The 23,956-nt window shown below is 61.2% G+C and overlaps 1 protein-coding gene across 3 annotated transcripts; it reads right to left on the bottom strand.

Moving 5' to 3' along the window:
- Positions 1-1,437: 1,437 nt before the first annotated feature.
- GMEB2 (glucocorticoid modulatory element binding protein 2) lies at positions 1,438-22,116 on the bottom strand. 3 transcript variants are annotated; one of them, XM_075438882.1, is made up of 10 exons: positions 22,002-22,116; positions 17,769-17,932; positions 13,106-13,203; positions 10,739-10,869; positions 8,691-8,794; positions 6,487-6,644; positions 4,791-4,862; positions 4,089-4,226; positions 3,464-3,586; positions 1,438-3,281 (listed from the first exon to the last, which is right to left on the bottom strand). In XM_075438882.1, exons 2-10 carry the CDS (start codon positions 17,897-17,899, stop codon positions 2,641-2,643), a joined length of 1,596 nt encoding a protein of 531 aa, XP_075294997.1. In that variant the 5' UTR covers positions 17,900-17,932; positions 22,002-22,116; the 3' UTR covers positions 1,438-2,640. The 3 variants fall into 3 exon arrangements, with proteins under 3 accessions (XP_075294997.1, XP_075294998.1, XP_075294999.1); XM_075438883.1 differs by having other exon boundaries at positions 10,739-10,866; positions 22,002-22,115; XM_075438884.1 differs by lacking the exons at positions 17,769-17,932; positions 22,002-22,116 and having other exon boundaries at positions 10,739-10,861; positions 13,106-13,185.
- Positions 22,117-23,956: the final 1,840 nt, after the last annotated feature.

Raw genomic sequence — 23,956 nt, 5'->3', positions numbered from 1 at the left:
GCCGGGATGGAAGATCTGCGTGACCGCTGCTCTCACCCAGCCTGGTGGGGTGGAACCAACCCTTCCAGTCCCTGGAATTAGAAGCATCATCTGCAAAGAGAAGACAGTAACTGCTGTTATAGCATGAACGCGTTCGGGTAAAGCTGCTCCCACGCACGGAGGGAGCACTGAAATCGCTCAGACTCACGTGTCTGGCAGGGGCCGCACCAACGCCGAGGTTTTTCCTCCTCCCTCCAACAGGAGAATCGCCCTCTCCTAATGCAAAGCTCCGTTCTTCTCACAGAATCCCAGCATGGTCGGGGTTGGCAGGGACCTCTGGGGTCCCCCAGCCCAACCCCCTGCCCAAGCAGGGTCACCCAGAGCAGGCTGCACAGCACCGCGGCCAGGCGGGGCTGGAATATCTCCAGAGAAGGAGACTCCACAGCCTCCCTGGGCAGCCTGGGCCAGGGCTCCGGCACCCTCAGAGGGAAGAAGTTCTTCCTCGGGTTCAGCTGGAGCTTCCTCTGCTTCAGCCTGCGCCCATTGCCCCCCATCCTGTCACTGGGCACCACCTAAAAGAGTCTCTTCCTTTAACAAACCCTGAGGGTTTCTCCTCAAGTCCCACTCCTCCCAGCATTTAACCAGAGCAGCACCCCCAAACACAGCCAGCAGATTCAAACAAACAGAACCCCCCCCTCGTCTTCCCTGTGGTTAACAAACCCCCAAACGCAGCGCTGCGTCCCAGCCCAGACACTCCCCAAACACCCAGGACACAGCCGGAGCATCACAACGTGCCCGCGGTCCCCACCATGCTGGAGCACCTTCGCCCACGCGCAGGCAGCAGCATGAGCCCCCAGCATGGGAAGGACATGGATGTGTTGGAGTGGGACCAGAGGAGGCCACAGAGATGATCCAAGGGCTGGAGCACCTCTCTCACGAGGACAGGCTGAGGGAGCTGGGGCTGTTCAGCCTGGAGAAAAGAAGGCTCTGGGGTGATCTTAGAGCAGCTGCCAGTGCCTGGAGCGGCCGACAGGAAGGATGGAGAGGGGCTTTTCACAAGGGTGTGGAGCGACAGGACAAGGGGGAATGGCTCTGAACTAACAGAGGGCAGATTTAGATGAGATATTAGGAAGAAATTCTTCTCCATGAGGTGGTGAAACACTGGCACAGGCTGCCCAGAGAAGCTGTGGCTGCCCCCTCCCTGGCAGTGTCCAAGGCCAGGTTGGATGGAGCTCTGAGCACCCTGGGCTGGTGGAAGATGTCCCTGCTCATGGCAGGGCGGCTGGAACCAGATGGTCTTCAAGGTCCCTTCCAACCCAAACCGTTCTCTGATTCTATATGTGTGCGGTTACATCTAAATAAAAGTGAAAAGCGTGCTCCTGCCCCAACCCAGCCCCGCTTTGCAACCCCGGCGGTCGCGCCCAGCTGCAGAAATACAACCAACCAGCAGCGCTCTTCCAAAAAAATATTTATTAGCTCATTAAAGTGACCTGTCGGCGCTGCTGCTGCCAGCTCAAGTCTGTAGAAACCCCAAGACTCCCAGCACCCGACTCCTTCCAGCCGGAGACAGCGTGCCCATGGCTGCAGCCGCGCCTGTGCCCTGCGGCAGCGAGCCGAGCGGTCGAAGGAGTGCTGGGGGCTGCCTGCCCCGCCACGGAACGGCTGCCCACCCGCAGGTCGGGGAGCCCGGAGAGACACTGGGGACCAGGGACCGGCCCGATCCTGCACCAGGGTCACCCCTCGTTGAAGTAAGTGCAAGCTCCTCGGAGCGCTGCCGTTGCGCTCACCTCTGCGCCTTCAGCAGGACGTCTCTGCCTCACGGCACGATCTTCGCACCCAAAGGGCTTGGCTTAAAAATCACCATTTGCTTAAAAAAAAATCCCAAAGAACGGATTTTTTTCTTTTTTTTTTGAGAAAACTAGAAAGACACCCTAAGTCTTCAGAAGTGACAGCTCTTCCCAGCCCTCTGGGTTTCTCTCTCCCCACTCCTCCGTCCCCCAGCAGACCCAGGCAGCCCACCGTGACCACCGCCACGAGAGCTCCCGCCCGTTTCCACCACCCGAAGCCAGCATCCCCCGCAGAAGCCAACGTCCCGGGGCTCGCGCCCGCGCTGCCACGCAGAGCCCCTTCCCGGTCTCGATGACCGCACGCATCCCGGTGACAACCGGGGTCCCCCGGGCCGGGGAGCAGCCGGCTCCCCGGCACCCCCCGTCAGCTCACGCCAGGCCCCTCGGCAGCCGGGTCGGTGCCTGCTCAGCGCTTCGCCTGCTTCTCCTTTCGCGACCGCCTTCTCCCTGCCCTGCGCCCTGCTCCTCTAACGGACGCTGCTCCAGCTACGCCTGCAGACGAGGCAGGGCTGACGAGCTAGAACGGAGTAACTATTCCAAGAGAACAGGGGAGGAAAGCTTTATAAAAGAATTAAGCTTTTTTTTTTTTTCCTCCTCCAAACAGGGCACAGCATTTTGGCCTTTCCCTTCTCTGAGCATCCTTCCTCCCCCTCCTTCCCTCTGACCTGAACCTCCTCGTTACCGACGTGAGCTGCTCTGAGTCTCGTTAACCTGTGCCCCTCGTTACGCCGCTCCTCTTCCCGCAGCACAACCAGGGAAAAGGCAGTTCCACCCAGAGCGGCACGGCCAGCGTCCCTCCAGGCAAGTCCCCCTTTCACTTCTGCTCCGCCTCGTCGGCCACTGCGGTCACCTCGATGGCGGCGTGCTCGTCCCCGGCGGCCTCACCGGCACCGGACGGGACGGTCACGACCGTGCTCCCGCCAGGAGCCATTTGTGTCACGTTCTGGATGGTCGTGCCCAGTCCCGGCAGCGTCAGCAGCTGGAAGGGGCTCACCACCTTCACGACCGTGCTGCCGTCCTGGACCGCGGCCGTGCTCAGCACCGTCAGGTTGGAAGCGTCCGGGTGGATCTCCACCGTGCCGGGGAAGGTGGAGCCGGCGGAGGCCAGTACCGTGTACCCCCCCAGCAGCGGGGAGGCCGGGGAGCTGGCGGCAGGAGGCTGGGACGGGCTCTTCCCCAGCACCGAGGGCGGGAGGGCTGAGACCACTTTGCCGAGGGGAAGGCTGGCGAGCTGGGAGACGGGCACGCTGGGGGTGACGGCGAGCTGCGCCGGCTGGGACAGCACTTGGGAGGTGATGGCAGCTGGTCCGGAGGTGGCCCTGGTCAGCCTGGGACGTTTTAAAGGCGTGGGGACGGAGACGGGCGTGAGGGTCATCAGGACGTTGTTGAGATGCTGCGATTTGTGCTTCAGCTCCTTCGCTCGCTTGCGGTGCTCGTCACACTGCTGCTCCAGAGCTGGAGAGGGAAGAGGGCTGGCTCAGCCCGGACCCGGGACGAGCTTCCCAGGGACCACGGCAACGCCTGGAGCCGCAGCAGCCAGTCCCACCGCGGCCGGTTTAGCATGCACCAGCTTTAACAAAAACCCCACTTTCTTACACAGAGAGAAAACCCGCTGGCAGTGCCAGCACGGGCCATACCTGCCAAATCCCGCGTGTACTGCTCCCGCGAGCGATCCATCTGGCACTTGTGGCTGGCCAGGACCTTCTTGACCAGATCCAGCATACCGAAGTTCTGGACTACGTTGTTGAGTAAAACAGCATCTTAAAAACAAGACACGGATCTTTTGAGGAAAGCAAAATTCCCCTACGCAAAGTATTTCTGGCTTGGTAAGAAGCCACACGACAGCAAACACATTCAGCTGTGTTTCTGCGGGAGGGTAACGCAGGAGGCTGGGGAAGAGGAGAAGACAGGAGACGTCATGAGAAAGTGCAAGAGGTCACTGGTGTATAAACAGCCTTCTCCTGCTCAGCAGGGGTGATAAGAAATCAGCTGGCACGGTAGCTGGTTGCCACATCATTATCTGATGGCCTAAATTCCACCCCAGTTCCTGAGCCAAGCATTTGTCCAGCCCCAGGCACAGGGAATTGGAGAACTGAGGCCACCCAACGCGTCCCTGAGCACAGCCGAGAGCCCACCTGGGGAGCAGCCAGAAATGGGGTTTACTAATGATGAACTGTGTCCCTACAGTGCCATCCAGATACCCCTAAGGAGGAAAAACTCCCCGAGCCCCTCTCCCGCGAGCACCCGTGCCCAGGCCCTCACCACCCAGCTGCAGCGGGGGATCCTGCGCTCGCTGCTGCAAGCCCTTCATGGTCTCCACGAGCTCCTGGTGGAACTCGTGGATCACTTCTTCCAGGAGACCCGTGTCCTTCAGGCCTTGCCAGAAAGCAAAGGTGTCATCTGGAGAAAGAGAAAGCGAGGGAGAACCTTAAAATCCTCGGAGAGGGTTTCAGTGGTGATCTGCTCTGGGTTCCCCGTCCAGCCCCCCGAGGGTGAGGTCCTGCCAGGCTGCAGGCACAGGGTGCTGGGGCAAAGCCCAGCCGGAGCACGCACCCGCAGGAGGGCAGCTGGGCGAGGACTGCTTTCCCCATCCTCCATCACGCACAAGCAGGACACTGAAGCCACAGAAAAGCCCATTGCCCAGAGCACGCCAGAGGAGCAAGAATCATTTTATGACCCTCCTGATATTATTTTTTCCCCCCTACAGCCACATCAACCACCTGGCCGACACTTTGACACCTTGGGGCTTAGAAACAGTTTCACCCCGAGCCGACGCTGCAGTCAGACCGCACGCAGGCAGGACACACTGCAGCGCTGTGCTCCGGTGAGCGGCAAACGATCGATCCCAGGGGAGCCTCGAGCAGGGCCCCGTTCCTCATCCCTGCCCTTTCCCTCTTTCCCTCCACCCCCTCCATCCTCCCTCTGCCCCGGGAGCGGGGAGCCCGGCGGGATCCCAAGCCGTACCTCCGACGCCGGTGCTCCAGTCGCCGGCATCCTCGCACGTTTCTATGGTGATCGTAGCCGGGGATCCGTTCACTGCAACCAACAGCAAAAAAGAAAAGAGGAAAAAAAAAAAACAAACCCAAGTCCTGATTTTTCTCTGTATTTTTCACGGGGCTGTTTCTGAGGGAAGAACCCCCTCGCTGCCTTCCTGTGACTTCTTTTCGTGGCACAGGAGTGCTTTTATTCGCACGGAGCTCTCGAAGCTGAACTCGGCGAGACGCCCTGCGAAGCCGCAGGCGGTTGCTGTGCCAGCAGTACTTATTTTTCCATGCTAGAGTGCAATACCCCGGGGATTATTTCTGCAACCCTTGCACAAGAACACGTGCCCAAGAGCAGCGTTTCCCTCCCGTTCCCCCCTGCGTACACCCTCGTACCGCTTAGGGCAAAAGTCAAACAGATTCAGAGACTGATTTGTTTTTGCAATCCTTACAGCTTGCAGGACTGGGATGCCCGGAGGGTCTCCAAAGCCTCGAAGGGGAGAGCATCCCCCCGCCGTACGGGGATGGAGGGGGCCTCCCTCCCTCCTTCCAGCTCTGCCAAATCTCAGTGGTTTTGTTACCACAGAGCCAGGGGAACCGGTGCCACTGGAGCCGTGCGCAGGAGCGGGATGAGCCAGAGCCAGAGAGCCGCCGCGCTGCGCGGGACCTTTGCAAGGCTCAGCCGCTGCCATTGAATCCAGTGACTCCACTCCTGCATTCCGCAGGCTGCAGGGCTCTGGCTGGCCCAGGGCAGGCTGCCCGTGTGAGAGGCGGCTCCGTGTTTAACGGGAGGGCTCGGGACAGGCCGCACCGCGCATCGGCTTCCCACCCGCCCCAGCACCGCGACGCGGTGCCGAAGGCGCTCGGCAGAGCCGGCCCAGGGGCTCGCCCCGTCCTTGCTCTGCTCCCAGGCACTACCAGGAGCACGGGGCTCTTCTTGGCTCTCGGAAATATGAGTACTCAGAAAGCTTTCCAATTAAATAGTTGCCTGTAATTACACACCAAATGAAGTTTAGGGCTACAGCTGCGTGGCCACAACATCATTTAAATCCAGTTTTATAAGCTACATGGATGAGCGCAGATAAAAAAAATCTGTTGTATCCTCTGGTTCTCTTTAATCTTTCCTCAGACAAACCCGATAATAATTCAGCCAAGGAGCCTTCAATGAAAAACCCTAACCTGTTCTGAAAGAAGTCAGGTTCGAGCCGGGAGGAGGAGGAGGAGGGAGCCCTGCCCCAGCACCCTGCGCAGCAGGAGAAGCCGAGCTGATCCCTGCCTCCCCAGACAAGCCCTGCACACTCAGCACCCGACCAGCAGCGAGGACAGAAGGGGACTGTGTGGAGCAATGACTACCATGTTCTTACAGCTTAATTGCAGTCTTCTGCTTCAGCTACACAGTTTGGGGTAAGGCAGGAGGCCGGAAGGGCAGCTCTTCGGGTCATGCAGTGTTACAGAGCAACTAGGTGAGTTACTGCACCTCTGCCGAGACGCTCTAGCAGCGCCTCTGCCTAGCTCTGCTATGGGGAATCCTGCAACAGAGCAGGGAGAGAAAGCAGAGGGTAAAACAGCCCGCCAAGCCAAAGAGAGAGGCAACCCTCAGGAGCGTTGGCCAGGCAGCATTCGTCGTGCTTTCACGCTCCAAAGCCCCTGTTCAGGCTGCGGGGAAGGGCTGGACGTACCATCGGCGGAAGCGGGAGTGAGGGGGATGTACTCCGTCGATGTCTGGCTGGTCAAGGAGACCCTGGCTCCCGTCAGGTCGATTTTGGTGCTCCGGCAGGTGTTGGAACAGACCTTCGTGTGCTGGTAGAAATCCAGCTCTCCCGAGTCCATGATCTTCCTGCAAGACAGGGAGCAAGCCCAGGGACCGGCGCGTCAGCAGGGGCAGAGCGCTCCGAGACGCAGCTCCTGGCAGCCTCCAACCTTCTCAAAGTCCCAGATGAAAAGCAAACGCCAGGAGAGCAGGCGGAGGCAACAGTCCGAATTTCCCTTGGCAAGTCCCGCTGCGTACTGACGTTAGAAGCAGCATTAACTAAGAGTTAATTAAAACAGCATCCGCCGCCTGCTCCGTACTGGCCACACGCACAAATCCACCACCCACCCAACACTCCAGTGGTGGTAAAGCCTTTCAGGAGGCTGGGATGGGGAGGAAAAAGCCCGTCGTGCTGTAGCTGCGGTGAAGGACTGGAGCAGACTCGGTGTCTGGCCCTGCCCTGCCACGGCCCGTGCCCTCCTGTGGGACGGTGGAGGGGAAGCGGGACTTCAGCCCTCTGAAATGGTTCCTCTCCAAGCCCAACCCAGAGAGGATGGATTTTCTTAGTCCAAGAAAGAAAATCTTTGTCTTTGCCCCTGAAGCACTCAACGTGGGCTGAGAGGCTCCAGAGACACATGAGCTTTTCCCAAGGAGATATCCCTGTAAGACTAAACACACCTTGAGAAGCACTGGGACAAACTGCACTGCTCTCTGCGGATCTTCTGCTGGCTAGAAGCCCTCAGGGAAAACGCACGATTTAGAGCCCAAACACTGAGTTCCTGCAATGCCAGCGAAGCGGGGAGGGCTCTTCCCCGTCACCCTGGGCCATGCTCCCGTGCAGCAGTTTTACCCCTGCCCTGTGATGCTGAACAGGGTCCTCCTCCCTGGGGTTCCCTGACCTGTTCTGAGGACATCCCCTGCCTTTGTAAGAGCAACCCACACCTACTCCGAGTGTGCCCACGTGTCTGTGGGGCTCCCCACAGCAGAGGCAGAGCCACCCCGTCCTGCTGCCCTCCCACCTCCTGACAGCAGGGCAACGCTTGGCCTCCAAACCAGCTGGTTTCAGAGCTGGTCCCACCTCCCTGGGCAGGCTCTTTGCACAGGGGTCTGTAATTTGAACCAGGACCCCTTGCTGGGACTGATGAACTCCTGGTTCATTGAGGGAGGAACGAGAAGGTCCCAGCCTGGTCCCACCAGCACCATCCCCCCGTGCACGCCTGTGGCTTCCAGCAGAAGGGTCGGCTGAAGGAGATGGGCATAACCCCATTTATAAACTAAACTAAGGTCTCTCAGCTTAAGCAAAGGAGGTTGCAACATTGGCACATGTGATCTTTCCAGTCTAAGCACGTTGCCTCCAAAGCATCCCCAGGCTTTGCTGGACAACAACAACCTGAGCTGCCCAAGATTTGCTGCCATGGGCTGCTAGGCTTGCCTTCACACACTCCTCGTGAAGTTTTTTTTTCCTAGAAGGACCTGCCTTGCTATGCAAAATCTACGTGGAGCAAAAGCTGCTGGGAAGGAATACGGCAGATGCCTGCACTGAAGCAGAAGGATCCAGGCAAAGGCAAGGTCACCCTGTGACCAGAGTACAAAACCACTGACGAGTCCTGGGGAAAGAGGTGATGCTTTTTTATCCTGCCTACAGGCAGAGACAGGCTTTAATTAAATCACAGTCTCAGGCTGGTGTTCAAGCGACCACAGAAGAATTAAATTACTGTAGTTAAGACTAGAGAAGAGAAATGCTTGCATAAATAAGCTTTAAATAAGTCCTTAGCAAAGAAAAAAAAATAAAATGAACTGCTGTAAAGCAGACCTGCCGCAATGGGAGCATCAGTTGATGGCCAGACTGACTTCCATCTGGCGGGTGACACTGAGTGACCATTAAAACTTCCAGTCACCTTACGCCAGCTGGGAACGGCATTTGCTGCCCCGAATTATTCCCTAGGCACAAGGACAAAGCAAAGCCATGGGGCAGACCCCGTTTGGGGCCAGGCTGGTGAGACAAACGTTCAGGGGCCCATTCCCTCTCCCAGCAGAGAAAACTGTGCCAAAGGCTCTATCCCACCCCACCGTTCTCCCCCAGAAAGAAGAAGTCTCTGCTGTTGCTCTGCAGATACAAACGAAGAGACTAACCGGAGCATGATCCCGTTCATCCGGATCGCCCGCTTCCAATCCTTCAGGGTCGACTTGCCCGCCAAGTGGACAAACTCCTTGGGGCTAATTAGGTGATCGTCAAACTGCAAGAGGCAGAAGTGTGACATCAGCGTGACAAGCCACCAGACAACGCAGGCGTGCCCTGCCAGCGTGGGTCGGCAGCAGGGCCTGGTGGCATCTCCCGGCGCCCAGCAGCACAGCGGAGCTGCCTCACAGCCTCGACGTGCTGCTGAAATAACAGCACCCAAACAGACGGCCGACACACACTTCCCCACCCTAGAGAACACCGATCGAGTTGAAAAAATTAAAGGCCAACACTGCTTTCACGGGTGGTTATCAGCTGCTCAAAGCCAAGGGTGTGTGCAGCACAGAGGAGGTTGCTGAACGCCCAGCCCAGGCAGGACAGCTGGGAGAAACACAGAATCACAGAATAGTAGGGGTTGGAAGGGACCTCTGTGGGTCATCTAGTCCAACCCCCTGCCCAAGCAGGGTCACCCAGAGCAGGCTGCACAGCACCGCGGCCAGGCGGGGCTGGAATATCTCCAGAGAAGGAGACTCCACAGCCTCCCTGGGCAGCCTGGGCCAGGGCTCCGTCACCCTCAGAGGGAAGAAGTTCTTCCTCATCTTCAGCTGGAGCTTCCTCTGCTTCAGTTTGTGCCTGTTGCCCCTTGTCCTGTCGCTGGGCACCACTGGAAAGAGTCTGGCCCCATCCTCCTGACACCCACCCTTCAGATATTTATAAGCATTTATTAGGTCCCCTCTCAGGCTTCTCTCCTCCAGGCTGAACAAGCCCAGCTCCCTCAGCCTCTCCTTGTAGGGGAGATGCTCCAGTCCCCTCCTCATCCTTGTAGCCCTCCGCTGGACTCTCTCCAGTAGCTCCTCATCTTTCTTGAACTGGGGAGCCCAGAACTGGACACAGCACTGCAGATGGGGCCTCACCAGGGCAGTGTAGAGGGGAAGGAGAACACCCATGCCTCGTGCAAAGCATCATTAACTGCTCACGCTCCCACTAACGAGCAGGCTCGCAACGAAAGCTGCGCTGCCCTTGGTGACTTTTGGGTCCGGGGACACGCTACGCCCTGCGCAAGCCAGGGAAGGAGAAGCCCATTTGGTCTTTGACCTCCCGCTACCGAGCCCAACTGCCGATATCAGTGGCACCTCTGGCCTCTCTGGCAGCGCACGCCCACTTCCACGGCAAACCGGCTTTGGGGAGCTGGCGTACCCTGCATACCCCCTTCTTCTATCACCCAGCTGTGCCTGAACCCACACGCTGACCTAAGTATCAGGCAGCCCTCTGAAGAGCTGCTCTACAGCCCATCTCAGCAAGGATTTCCCAAGTGCAAGCCACCTCCTTTCAATGCCCACATCAACCAACGGAGAGCTCCCTCACCATCGCTGCATGAGAAACTGCTGCTCTGACCAAGCACGCGGGCTTCGGAGCAAAGAGAGGACGGATTTCAGGCAGCAGCACCTGTCCTCTGCCCCAGGGATGGAAAGGACCATCTCACCATCTCTCCTACGAAGGGCGAGGACCATCCTTTGGAAAGCCCTCTTGCAACAGAGCCCAGAGGAGAGACTCCCTCAGCAGGGCATTGTTCAGTCCCTGTACAAAGGCCAGCGATGGCTTAGGAGAGCGTTACTCATGGTATGTTCCTGAATTCATGCAAATTTTAACCATGAGTTATCCAGGACACAGCAAAAGCTCTTCAGCAGGTCCCCTACCAATAAGCTTCTCAATAAATGCTCAACTTTCAAACCGAGCAGACACTGGAAGTGCTGAAATTTCTCAAACTCTCCAATAATGCAGTTAAATTGAGGCAGCATCTCTCCAGCCAGGACTGCTCAACTTGGCTGAGAAGGCAAACATCAGGTACAACAGCACCAAGAACTTCCTCCTTCCCCACCACAACGTGGTTCTGATGCAAAGCAGCTCCCCAAAGCTCACTGAAACCAGGACAAGCCAGGTGAGCCCGCAACACGGACGGGGGAAGGCACGAGAGCCCAGCATTGGGGCCCTTGATTCTCACCTGCACACACTTCACGTTGATCCCAGGGCACACAAACTTTCTCCAGATGAGGTTGGCCTTGCTGTCCCCGCAGGTGATGGGGTAGACAATCTCTGCCTCCAAACTGTCCTCATCTTCAGCCATCTTCACTTCTCACAGGGAACAGAGGAAGGGACAGATGAAGAAGAAACGTGAGTCGCAGCCCCGAGGCACGCATACAGTGATAAAGCAACTTTAAAGTTCAGGATTAAAAGAAATGTAGACGATGGATGGTGGGATGGGCTGGGGTTTGTGGCCACCATTCACTTGCACGTTGCTACTAAAGCCTCCAACCACCCACATTTCTCAGGCAGAAGAGCGCAGGCAGATTTCTACCGCTCCGGCGCAGCTGAGTGGGTGAAATCTGAGAAGTCACTGGCCAGGGCTGAAAAAATTCACTTAATAAGAACGAAAGGAACGACGCTGTTCAGGTAATTGCACGTTCAGCTTTGGTTTCGGAGCGCAGCCGTTTCGCAGGCAGCTCCAGCCCAGCTGGTTACAGTCTTTGCCCTCTAAATTCACTTTTCCTTGCAACCAAAGCAGGTGAGTCTGCTGCAAAGCTGACATCCCCGTCGCAAGCTGGAAGGGCAGGAGCCAGCGCTGGCCAGACACAGGGCCTCATCCTGCACCAGGAGAGGGCAGCAGCCACCCAGCCACCGGCTCGCTCCCAGTCACCCAGCCCTGCAGAGTGCCGGGCTCCCCTGGGTGCTGGGAGAGCACCCCCAGGAGAGCACCCACCAATGCTGGGAGAGCATCCCTGGGGCCCCCTGGGAGAGCACCCACAGATGATGTGGACAGCGTCCCCAGGTCTCCCCAGGAGAGCACCCACCAATGCTGGGAGAGCATCCCCAGGGCCCCCCGGGAGAGCACCCACAGATGATGTGGACAGCATCCCCGGGTCTCCCCAGGAGAGCACCCACCAATACTGGGGCCAGCATCCCTAGGGCCCCCCAGGAGAGCACCCACAGATGATGTGGACAGCATCCCCAGGAGAGCACCCACCAATGCTGGGAGAGCATCCCTAGGAGAGCACCCACCAATACTGGGGCCAGCGTCCCCGGGAGAGCACCCACCAATGCTGGGAGAGCACCCCTAGGGCCCCCCAGGAGAGCACCCAAGGATGATGTGGACAGCATCCCTGGGGCCCCCCGGGAGAGCACCCACCAATGCTGGGAGAGCATCCCTAGGGCCCCCCAGGAGAGCACCCACAGATGATGTGGACAGCATCCCCAGGTCTCCCCAGGAGAGCACCCACCAATGCTGGGGCCAGCGTCCCTGGGAGAGCACCCACCAATGCTGGGAGAGCATCCCTAGGGCCCCCCAGGAGAGCACCCATGGATGATGTGGACAGCATCCCTGGGGCCCCCCGGGAGAGCACCCACCAATGCTGGGAGAGCATCCCTAGGGCCCCCCAGGAGAGCACCCACAGATGATGTGGACAGCATCCCCAGGTCTCCCCAGGAAAGCACCCACCAATGCTGGGAGAGCATCCCTGGGAGAGCACCCACCAATGCTGGGGCCAGCGTCCCTGGGAGAGCACCCACCAATGCTGGGAGAGCACCCCTAGGGCCCCCCAGGAGAGCACCCATGGATGATGTGGACAGCATCCCTGGGGCCCCCCGGGAGAGCACCCACCAATGCTGGGAGAGCATCCCTAGGGCCCCCCAGGAGAGCACCCACAGATGACGTGGACAGCATCCCCAGGTCTCCCCAGGAGAGCACCCACCAATGCTGGGGCCAGCGTCCCTAGGGCCCCCCAGGAGAGCACCCACAGATGATGTGGACAGCATCCCCAGGAGAGCACCCACCAATGCTGGGGCCAGCGTCCCTGGGAGAGCACCCACCAACGCTGGGAGAGCACCCACAGATGATGTGGACAGCATCCCCAGGTCTCCCCAGGAGAGCACCCACCAACGCTGGGGCCAGCGTCCCCGGGAGAGCACCCACCAACACTGGGGCCAGCGTCCCTGGGGCCCCCCAGGAGAGCACCCACAGCTGATGTGGACAGCATCCCCAGGTCTCCCCAGGAGAGCACCCACCAATGCTGGGGCCAGCGTCCCTGGGAGATCACCCACCAATGCTGGGAGAGCATCCCTAGGGCCCCCCAGGAGAGCACCCATGGATGATGTGGACAACATCCCTGGGGCCCCCCGGGAGAGCACCCACCAACGCTGGGAGAGCACCCCGGGAGAGCACCCACGGCTGCTGGGGCAGCACCCCAGGGCCAGCCGGCAGCTCTGCACAGCGGCGGCCGGACCCTCTTGACCAGCACCAGCGCAGGGCTGTGCCGCATCGGGGCGGTGGAGCTGGCACGGCACAACCAGGGGCTGCGGCACGGGCTGAACCTACCTAGGACCGCTTCCTTCAGATGCGTGGAGGCTGTGAAGGCAGCAGCAGCCGCAGCAGCCGCATTTTCCGTCTCCAGCGTGTCTTCGTTCATGTCGCCGCTGGTAGGAGAGACGCAGAGACAGAGTTAAACCGCGTGGATGTGCCACCCCCACACCCGACGCCCCGCGGAGACATCGCTTCTAAAGTCGCTGGGACTACATTTTCCCACAACAGCTAAAAGTCAGCTCTGGCTTTGAGAGGCTCGGCTCCATTTTTCCACACGGAGATGCAGAGCCCCGCAGCAGGCAGGACCGCTGCCAGCAGCCCGGCCGGCTCTGCCTCGCCCGCCTTTTCATCCCGGCCCCATGGAGCTGCCTCCAGCGCAGCCCGTGCTGGGGAGCTGGCGTGGAGGGATGCTGTCAGCACGGCCCCTCGCTCAGAAGTCGCTGCCAGCCTCTGGCAGCTTCCCCTGAGAAGATTTCCCCAGGAAAAAAACATGTGTGAAACACGCTGCTGCTGCCTGGGCAATGGACCGGCTGAATCCCCTGGTACACGGGACGCTCCCAGGAGGAAGAGGGGACCTCAGCAGCACCTCAAGGAGCCGCAAACGCGTTATAAAGGAGCTCAACAAACCCTAACAGGGGATCCGTGAGCAGAGACAACGTAACGTGAGCTACAGACCCTCGCGATCCAGCCTCTGAGCCTCTCACAACCCAATACACCCATGATATTAACTAACAGCGGGCGACAAGACTGCTCCCACCCTGCCCACCCCGGAGACCTCCGGCTTCTCCCGGCGCTTTGCCGACGGAGCCAGGCAGCCGGTCCTGCGCAGCGTCCGCACCCTCGCTGCTCGCCCGCTCCAGCTCTCGCTGCGGCGCAGCCCCGGGCCCCTCTAACGAGCTTCGGTGCACGCTGAGATGGGAAGGGCCCTCGGGGCTGTGATCCGGGGCGCGCTCCTCGCCCCGCAGCCGGGAGGGTCTCGCGTGAGGAAGCCCACGCTGGTGCCCTCACGGATCCGAGCGGTGCATCACAGCCGGCTCGCAGCACGGGCCGTTCCTAATGGGTTTGGAGATGGGCGTTTGGTTTCGTGATTGGAGATGTTTAATTACTGTAGGAAGCTTCTCCTGCAGGGGCAGGGGGGGACAAACAGTTCGCTTTTTACATCCTTCAGCACACTCTTCCTTAGGAAGTTTGTATAAGGAGAAAATAAACCTGAAACCTACCCTGGTTTGGTAGCACGGGTGAATTCAGAGCATGGCCCTAGTGACTCACTGGCAACCACATTTCCCACCTGCGGTACCACGGGGACAAGCAACTTCAAGAGCAACTGGTTTTTCCATCCTGGCCTCCTCACACGCAGCTCTGGGGTGGAACCGGAGCTTCAAAGCATCCCTCCCTTGCCAGCTGCAGAGCAGGTACCCGACGGGGAGCAGCACCCAGATAAGGGACCCGGTGTGGGTGGCAGCTCAGCCTCGCCGGGTAACCTGGGAGCTGCTGCTCCAGAGAAGCACAAGCTGAAGGCAGCCCCGGTTGGAGAAGAGCCTCTGCAGCTCGTCGTGACCGACAGCCCAGACCCCTGGGAGGGAAAGGCGAGGGATAAGGCAAAAGGACTCGGAACGGTGAACTGGGAGCTCACGCGTCTGCACACCGGTGAGTGTCACAGAAGTGGCTATTTGACACGAGAAAAATGGAAGAGTTGTAACCCGTTTGCTGCTTGGTTCTCGCACTTCTCCAGATGCGTTTGGAGAAAAACCAGCAGCACCACCTCAGCAGGGCGCCGGGGCTGCGAGGGGCAGCAGCCACCTCCGACGCGCGAAGGCCAGCGCTCCACAGCCCTGCCTCCGCCTGCCACCGGATCAAAAACCTCCACCCACGGACCTCGAAGCAACGCGCCAGCAGAAAGCCAGCACCTGAAACACAGCTTCCTCCAGGACGCCATCGCATTCGCACCGCTCCCAGAAATGACCAAAAGGCAGGACCGGACTGGGGGAAATAACCCAGCCCACAGCTTAAACCCCATCCTCCAGAGAAAAACCAACCAACTTCGAAAGCCCGTATGAAAAATCCAAGCAACTGCAGTCTGTGACTGGGGGGGAAGAGATAACCCCCAGACCAGGCGAGCTGCTCCACACTCCTTCCCCCATCCCATTCCAGAGGGACGGACTGAGGGAGAAGCAGGAGAGAACTCCAACACCCCCCGAGCCCCAGCAGTGCATCCCACCAAGCCGGTCCTGCCTGCGCCGGTTGCCATGACGAAGCTGGGGGAGGACGGCTCTCATCTTCCCCCCCAGGGAGGATCCATAAATCAGATGGGAGGAAGAGAAGAAAGCGCGTGCTGATAAAGCAGCAGGCTTGCGTCGCCTTTCTCCTCCACTCCTGCCTCCCCTGGAAACTTGAGAAGGAAAAGAAGCCTCCACCAGAAAGCTGCGCTGGGGATGCTGACCTGAAACACAAGCGCCCCGTCAGCGCGTCACGTGCAGACCCCTTCCAACCGCAGACGGAAGAGAAGAGCTTCTTGCCCATTATGACTATTTTCCCATTTTCCTCTGCCTTTTCCAGTCTGTCTTAAAAACACATGAACTAAGCCCTTCAGCATGGGTTGTATATATACACTTCTTTTAAAATAGCAAAACCATACCCAAAGGAGCACTAGGAAAAGGCACCAAGCTGAGTTTGGTTTCTAAGTCCCCAAGATGAGTTCAAAGCCGGGCTTTGACTGAGCCAAAGCCGAGGAACCCCAGCCCGTGCTTGCAGCCGCCTCCCTCACGCCAGCTGGGGCTGCAGAGGGAACTCAGAAGGAAAAGGGGAGCCAGCGCCGTGATGGCATCTCCCCGGGAGGAGCAGAGCCCGGCAGAGGCAACGTCCACGGCTACGGAGAAGCCATGGGTGGTGTGTGCTGGCGCCCACCCCCGCCAGCCCTGCTCGGCGAGGCGAGTGCCAGCCGGGCGGGCTTTGCTGCGGGAGATCCACGTCCTCCCCATCGACCCGCGGCCATCCTGGAGCAGGGGGAGCGAGGAGCCTGGCCCTTCTCCAGAGAGCCGCATGGAAAACCCGCCGGGAATGGCTTCATGCCCATAAGATGGGCTCTGCTCACAGCTGCAGCTGAAGAGAAATCCTCTTCTCCCCGCTGGCGCAGAGGTGTCCTGCTCCTGACCACCCAGGGGACACCGGGAGGATGAGCAAAGGTTTCCGAAGAAAAACAGGAGGGGAAATTAGAGTGAAAGGAAACCAAACTGATCGAGCCAGCCTCTGCCACGATCTGTGCTCCCAAACAACGCCGTGCTGCTGCACGTGGGTCGGCGGAGGCTCGGAGCCACATCAAAACCAGAAACTGCTCTGCATCCAGAAAGCCACATCCCAAGTTTCACACCTGGCTGCTCCTCCACTGCGGGAGCCGAGGAGGTCACCGCGGGCCAGAAAGCAAGAGGAGCAGAGCCTTCCCCCCCACCATCACCCACTCTTTCGGCAACGGGAAAGGCTCTCGGAAGCCCTCGCAGACCCGGGACGTGGAGGAGGAGCAGGGCAGCTCCTGCCCGCGGCATCCCCGCTGCCTGGCTCTCGCCCGCTCCCACCGCTGCGGGGTCCGGCTGCCTGCTCCTGCCCGCTAACGAGCTTTATACCAGCTACGGCAGAACGAGGGGCACGGTGCCCGGGCTGTAACAGCTGCCCCCCAGCACAGAAACAGCGGGGCACGTTTGAGGAAAGGAGACAAATGGGTGCCGTGGAGAGCAACCAGCAGCCGCTCGCTGCCCACTTCTTCCAAGGGCAGAGACTTCTGGATCAGATGAACCTGCCCGGATCCAGCTCTGGGGGAAAACTCGGATTTTCTGCCCACGTGAAGAGCAAAGCACTAAAATATCCCCAGGCTCAGGTACCGTCCTGTGAAAGACTGGAGAGAAGTAAAGCAGAGAGCCCATCGCTACACAGGCCTTCATGGTATGGCTGGGCACTTTGGCCGTGGGAGCACAGACCTGAGGGACCCACAGCTGACCAGACCAGAGCCGAGCAAACAGCAGCCCCGCACCCAAAACGCCAGCAGGAACCGTGCAAAGAGCGCTGCAGAAACCAGATCTATATTCACTCCGGGTTTTTTTTGGCCAGTGCCTCTGCATTCGACGCCGCGTGGCTTCAAGGCCACCTCCCTCCCACCCGATGCCAGCGGCGGATCCTGCAGCAAAGCCCCCCGGCCGCGCCGCGCTCACCGCGCTGCGGACGGAGACCCACGTCCCGCGGGCACGCAGCTCAGCTCAGCAGTCATGAAATAAACAGCAGAAAAAACACCGATTTAGCTACTGGTGTGTGTTCCAGCCAGGTTGCGTCCATTCCAACATCCACTCAGAAAAGGTATTTTGGTTTGGGTTTGGTTTTTGTTCTTGTTTTCTCCAAAACAAACTGCTGCTTTGCTTTTTATTCCAGGTAACGCCAGATTAAAACCACCAGTGGTAATTCAGCTTTAACAGCAAAAGCAGAGCCTGCTCTGCGAGCTCGGAGCTGTGGAGCCCACCGCCCTGGGTACGGCCCCGGGGGTCAGCGAGGACCTGACGAGGAACCGCAACTGGCCCGGGCATCGCCGAGGTCCCCACTGCGATGCAGGAGGAAGCAGGAGGTGATTAAGAACACCCAGCCCAGCCGACTGCGGCCACGGGTCGGGGTCTTTCAGCACGCTGACCCCGTCTCTTACCCGTGCTGGGACAGGTTGGTGGTGACCAGCACCGTCTTCACCTCCTCCACGCCGGCCCCATCCACCGCGCCGTCAGGCGTCGTCACCACCACCACCTCCTCCATGTGAACGCTGACGTCCGGAGTGGCCATCGCCGGGCGGGAGAGCCCTCGGTCGCCAGCCGCCTGCGGAGGAACGAGGGGAAGCCACGCATCAGACCCGCTCCCTGCCAAACTCCGTGGGGGACAGCGTCGGCGCGGGGGGAACCGGGGGCGAGGGGGCTGCGGGGAATCCGCGCTCCTCAGGGGAAGGGGATCAGCAAATCCCCAGCCGCTCCCTCCCGGGAGAATCACAGAATCGTGAAGGTTGGAGAAGACCTCCAAGATCATCAAGTCCAGCCGTCACCCCAACCCCCCCATGCCTGCTAAACCACGTCCCACAGGGCCACATCCCCACGGTGTTTGAACCCCCCCAGGGATGGGGACTTCCCCCACTGCCCTGGGCAGCCTGGTCCAACACCTGACCACTCTTTCAGCAAAGTAATTTGCCCTAATTAAAAAAGAGGACGCGGGGAGGCTGGCAGCCCAACACACGCTCCGCAGGCCGGGTGAGGGTGATGGGCACGGGAAGAGGAAAGAGGTGCGAAGGGGCTGGCATCGAGGGGCAGAGCCTGGGAGCGGGCGGGAAGCGAACAGAACGGTCCCGGCATTCCTGAAAAACCCTGGGAAGATGCTCAGCTTGAAGCTGCGCTTCCAAACGTGTTTCAGACTGTCCCAGAAGGATTTCGCGCCGCTGGAGGAGCTCGTCGCTGTCTCCTCCACGGCAGGAACGGGGATTTCCCCCTCCTCCGAAGCCACACACGAAAAAAATCAAATTAAAAAAGCACTTGGCAGAAACAAAGTGACATCTGAGAACTATTTCAAAGCGTGCGTTTCCAATAAATCCGCAACAGATCTCAGGCAGCGCTTTAAGCTTCAGCACCCACCCCAGCAGAGCCAGGATTTCATAAGCAAGAAGAAATCTGGGGGGGGGAAATAAAAAAAAAAATCCCTAGTTCACGCAAGGCCGAAGGGGTCACACGTCCGCGTGCTCAGCCCCACAGCCCCGGCTGCTCCCCAGCACAGGGTCAGGCCCGGGGGAAGCCCCTCTCTGCGGGGACACTGTCACCCACCCCTCCCGCCAGCTCACGCCCCGTGCCCGCTCCCCGGGGACTTCAGGTACCGGTAGAAGTAAAAGCAGTTTTAAGCCATTTAGGCAACAGGAGAGGTCGGCGAGGGAGATGAAGATCCTTCACCCACTCCCGCACGCATAAACGTCCTCCAAACACCCCGACGATCGCGGATGTCGCAAGGACGGCGCGATAAAATCGGCGTGCGCTGTCCAGAGCCACAAAACCGCCCGCAAATCGGGTCCCGACGCGACCTCCAGCCCTGTCCCACGAGCGAACGGCGTCTGCGCGTCGAGGAGGTGGCGACGGCAAAGCCTCTCCCGTAGCACCCACAGCACCGGAGCGGCCGCCGCAGAGACGGGGGGGGGTCTCACTGTGGGGGTGCTCCCATGGCCCAGTCCCAGTGCCCTTGTAGCACCCCGGGTCCGGCCGTCCACCGGGCCCCTCCACTACAGCCCAGCATGAAGCCACCAAAGAACCACAGAATCCCAGAATCCCAGCATGGCAGGGGTTGGCAGGGCCCTCTGGGGTCACCCAGCCCAACCCCCTGCCCAAGCAGGGTCACCCAGAGCAGGCTGCACAGCACCGCGGCCAGGCGGGGCTGGAATATCTCCAGAGAAGGAGACTCCACAGCCTCCCTGGGCAGCCTGGGCCAGGGCTCCGTCACCCTCAGAGGGAAGAAGTTCTTCCTCGGGTTCAGCTGCAGCTTCCTCTGCTTCAGTTTGTGCCCGTTGCCCCTTGTCCTGTCGCTGGGCACCACTGGAAAGAGTCTGGCCCCATCCTCCTGACCCCCACCCTGCAGATATTTAGAGGCATTTCGAAGGTCCCCTCGCAGCCTTCTCTTCTCCAGGCTGAACAAGCCCAGCTCCCTCAGCCTCTCCTCGTAGGAGAGATGCTCCCGTCCCCTCCTCATCCTCGCAGCCCTCCGCTGGACTCTCTCCAGTAGCTCCTCATCTTTCTTGAACTGGGGAGCCCAGCACTGGACCCAGCACTGCAGATGGGGCCTCCCCAGGGCAGAGCAGAGGGGGAGGAGAACCTCCCTCGCCCTGCTGCCCACACTCCTCCTCATGCACCCCAGGATCCCACTGCCCTTCTGGGCACCCAGGGCACGCTGCTGGCTCATGGTCACCCTGTCGTCCTCCAGCACTCCCAGTCCCTCTCCGCAGAGCTGCTCTCCAGCAGGTCCGCCCCAGCCTGTGCTGGTGCCTGGGGCTTCAGTTTTTGAGGCAGCGAGGAGCCGGGTGAGGACAAGGCGCAGGGAACGGGAGGGTTTGCCACCAACCGGTGTTTTAAGGCAGGTGGAAGGGGGCAGGGGCTCCATGGCCCCACGAGCCCCCCACGCAGGGACAGCAGCTCCCCGTGGCACCAGGATCAAATCCCGGCGGTGGTTGAGGGCAGATGCTCAGCCGCGTCTGGTTGAACTCCGGCGATATTTTTGTTGCTCTGTGCCTTTTGGGGTACGGAACCACAGAACCGTGAAGGTTGGAGAAGACCTCGAAGATCACCAAGTCCAGCCGTCACCCCAACCCCCCCACGCCTGCTCAACCACGTCCCGCAGGGCCACATCCCCACGGTGTTTGAAGCCCCCCAGGGATGGGGACTCCCCCCCTGCCCTGGGCAGCCTGGCCCCACGCCTGACCGCTCTCCCAGGACAGAAATTGTTCCCGATCTCCAACCTCAACCTCCCCTGATGCACCCTGAGGCCGTCACCTCTCGCCCTGTCACTGGGTACCGGGGAGCAGAGCCCAACCTCCCATCCCCGCACCCTCCTCTCCAGCAGCTGCAGAGAGCGAGAAGGTCCCCCCTCAGCCTCCTCTTCCTCAGCCGGAGCAGCCCCAGCTCCCTCAGCCCCCTCCCCAGCCCCGCTGCCCTTCTCCAGCCCCCCCATGTCCTGCTGGGGGTGAGGGGCCCGGCGCTGAGCGCAGCACTCGAGGGGCGCAGGGGCCCGATCCTGCGCTGCTCCGCAGCCCACCCAGGAGGGGTACCAGCCCCCCCTCCCTGCGGTGGTCTCGCTGGCGATGGCACCCGGTTTCGGGGCGCTCCGGACACCAGCCTGGGGCGCAGGATGAACCCTTCAGGCGTCTTTCGGGGCGGAACTGGGAGGGATGGGGGGAAACTGGGCTGAAAACGTGAGCGTCCGGCAGCGGCAGGGTGGGGGCTGGCGGGGGGCACCCCCGGCTCTGCAGCGCACCCACCCCAATGGGTACCCCCCCGAGGGGCTGCGAGGGGGCGGGAAAAAAGAAGAAAAAAAAAAGGGGGGGGGGAATAAAAAACCAGCAGAAAAAAAAAGGGGGGGGGAGATAAAAAACCAGCATCGTGCCCCTCGGAGAGATCTGTGGGGCTGCGTTGGGGGGCTGGGGGGGGCACAGGGAGGGGGTGCAGGGGGCTTCGTTAGGGATACGGGGGATGCACGGGGGGGTTCATGGGGCTGGGGGGGGGTTGAGGGGAGGACACAGAGAAAAGGTGGAGGGGGCTTCGCTGGGGGTGGGGGGGTACACAGGGTGGGGGGTGCAGGGGGCTGCGGGCGGCACAGGGAGGGGGCTTCGCTGGGGGTGCGGGGGGGGTGCAGGGGGGGTGCAGGGGGTGCGGGGGGGGGCACGGGGCTGCGCCGCGCGCTTTGCGGGGCTGGGGGGCACAGGGGGAGGGGGCTTCGCTGGGGGTGCGGGGGGGAGGCAGGGGGTGCTCGGGGGGGGGCAGGGGGATGCGCTGCGCGCTTTGGGGGGCTGAGAAGGGGTTCGCGGAGCTCCGCGTGGCGCCGCGCGGGCGGGCGGTGGGTGCTCCCCCCTCCCCCCCCTCCCGCGGCGGCGCGCGCGCTCCCGCCGGCGGCGCGAGGCCGGGGGGGGGGGGGGGGGGGGCGCGTGGGCGCGCTCACGCAGGCAGCGCCGGGCGCGCGGGAGGGAGGGAGGAGGAGGAGGAGGAGGAGGAGGGGGAGGAGGAGGAGGAGGGGGGGGGCGCGGGGCGGGCGGCCGGGCGCTGCCGCCGTCTCCTGCCGCTGCCGTAACGTCCTGACGCTCCGCAGGGACCCGGCGGCCGGGCGGCGCCTGCGGAGGCCCCGCGGCGGGCTGCGCGCCGGGCCCGGCGCTTACCTCAGGCCCGGGGTCCCGCGGCCCCGCTCCGGCTCCGGCTCCGGGCGCTCCGGCTGGGCGGCGGGGAGGGAAGGGAGGGCGAGGGGAGGGAGGCAGGGTTGGGGGGGGGGGGGGGAAAAAAGCGGGGCTCCGCCGCGCGCGGCTCTCGGCCCCCGCGCAGGCGCACGGCCGGGCCCGGCTCTCGGGACTTATTTCGCGGCGGCGGTGCGGCCTGTGAAATAGGTGCCGGGCCGGCGGAGTGCGCCTGCGCAGCTCCCGCCGTGGGGGATCCCCCGGGTCCTACGTGACACCCCCCGGGCCCTGTGTGTCCCCAAATGTGCCGGGGGCTCGTGTGTGCCCCCCAGGCCCGGGCACAGCTGCCCCAGGGGTACGTGTGCACCCCCCCCCCCCGCCCTGGCCAGGTGCCCTGGGGTGCTGGGTGTGCATTTCTCCCCCCCTCCCGGCGGGTGCAGGCTGGGGGTGCAGGGCAGCGCTCGTGGACACTGGATGGGGGCTGCGGGACTTTGGGTACCTGCTCTGCCTCGTACCCGTCCCCGCGGCATTTTGGGGTGTCCCGCATGCACCCCAAGGGCACGCACGTGCTCCTCTTTGCCCAGACCCCCTTGGGCCCAAGCCAGTGGCCAGGCCGTGCTGTGGTGGGACTTGGGGGAGGCACCAAGGTGTCAGCCATGGCCTTCCAGCTTCACTGAGGTGTCAGCCATGGTCTCTGAGCCTCCCCAAGGTGTCAACCATGACCTTCCGACCTCCCCGAGGTGTCAGTCGTGGCCTTCCACCCTCCCCAAGGTGTCAACCATGACCTTCCAACCTCCCCAAGGTGGCAGCCATGACCTTCCAGCCTTCCCAAGTTGTCAGCCATGGCTTTCCAGCCTCCCTGAGGTGTCAGCCATGACATTCCAGCCTCCTCAAGGTGTCAGCCATGGCCTTCCACCCTCCCAAGGTGTCAACCATGACCTTCCAACCTCCCCAAGGTGTCAGCCTTGACCTTCCAGCCTCCCCGAGGTGTCAACCATGGTCTTCCAGACTCCTTGAGGTGTCAGCCATGGCTTTCCAGCCTCCCTGAGGTGTCAGCCATGACATTCCAGCCTCCTCAAGGTGTCAGCCATGGCCTTCCACCCTCCCAAGGTGTCAACCATGACCTTCCAACCTCCCCAAGGTGTCAGCCTTGACCTTCCAGCCTCCCCGAGGTGTCAACCATGGTCTTCCAGACTCCTTGAGGTGTCAGCCATGGCTTTCCAGCCTCCCTGAGCTGTCAACCATGACCTTCTAGCCTCTCCGAGGTGTCAGCCATGGCCTTCCAGCCTCCCCAAGGTGTCAGCCATGGGGGCTGCTTGGCCCCCGATTTGAGAGGCCCAGTAAAAACTAACGAGATAAAGAAGCTCTCTGAGGACTCGGTTACCGTCCTTATCGGCAATTAATTATAAAAGGGGAGACAGAAGAGCTTGGTTTGCACCTGGAGGAGAAAGTGGCCGTGTCCGGGGAGGTGTTTACGTCCGGTGGCGGTTTGTCATGCCAGGTTTACTCCCTTACACTGGACACCCCTCTCCAACCAAGATGTCTGCAAGCTGTCCTGGAGCTTTGCAAGCTCTTCGGTGGGTGCCCCGCACCGAGGCCATGCAGCGACGGAGAGGTGTCGTTGTCCCTGGAAGGAGAGGGGCTGTGCACAGCACCCAGGGGATGCCATGCGCTCGGGCACCGTACGACTGCGCTCAGCGCCGGGCCCCTCACCCCCAGCAGGACATGGGGGGGCCGGAGCGGGGCCAGAGAAGGGCAGTGAGGCTGGGGAGGGGGCTGGGGAGGGGGCTGAGGGAGCTGGGGCTGCTCTGGCTGAGGAAGAGGAGGCTGAGGGGAGACCTTCTCGCTCTCTGCAGCTGCTGGAGAGGAGGGTGCGGGGAGGGGGGGTTGGGCTCTGCTCCCCAGTAACAGCGACAGGGTGAGAGGCGATGACCTCAGGGTGC

Source organism: Opisthocomus hoazin, chromosome 18, assembly GCF_030867145.1.
Source record: "Opisthocomus hoazin isolate bOpiHoa1 chromosome 18, bOpiHoa1.hap1, whole genome shotgun sequence".
Taxonomy (NCBI): domain Eukaryota; kingdom Metazoa; phylum Chordata; class Aves; order Opisthocomiformes; family Opisthocomidae; genus Opisthocomus; species Opisthocomus hoazin.
Note: the sequence above shows the minus strand (reverse complement) of the source record. Positions and strands in the feature narration are given on the sequence as shown.

Excerpts from the sequence above, each read along its gene's own strand:
- GMEB2 (XM_075438882.1), bottom strand. The coding sequence starts at position 17,899 with ATGGCCACTCCGGACGTCAGCGTTCACATGGAGGAGGTGGTGGTGGTG. Across the intron at positions 6,645-8,690 it reads ATGAACGGGATCATGCTCCG|GAAGATCATGGACTCGGGAG; the intron begins GTTAGTCTCTTC and ends CCTGTCTTGCAG. Across the intron at positions 4,863-6,486 it reads CACTCCCGCTTCCGCCGATG|TGAACGGATCCCCGGCTACG; the intron begins GTACGTCCAGCC and ends TGTTGGTTGCAG.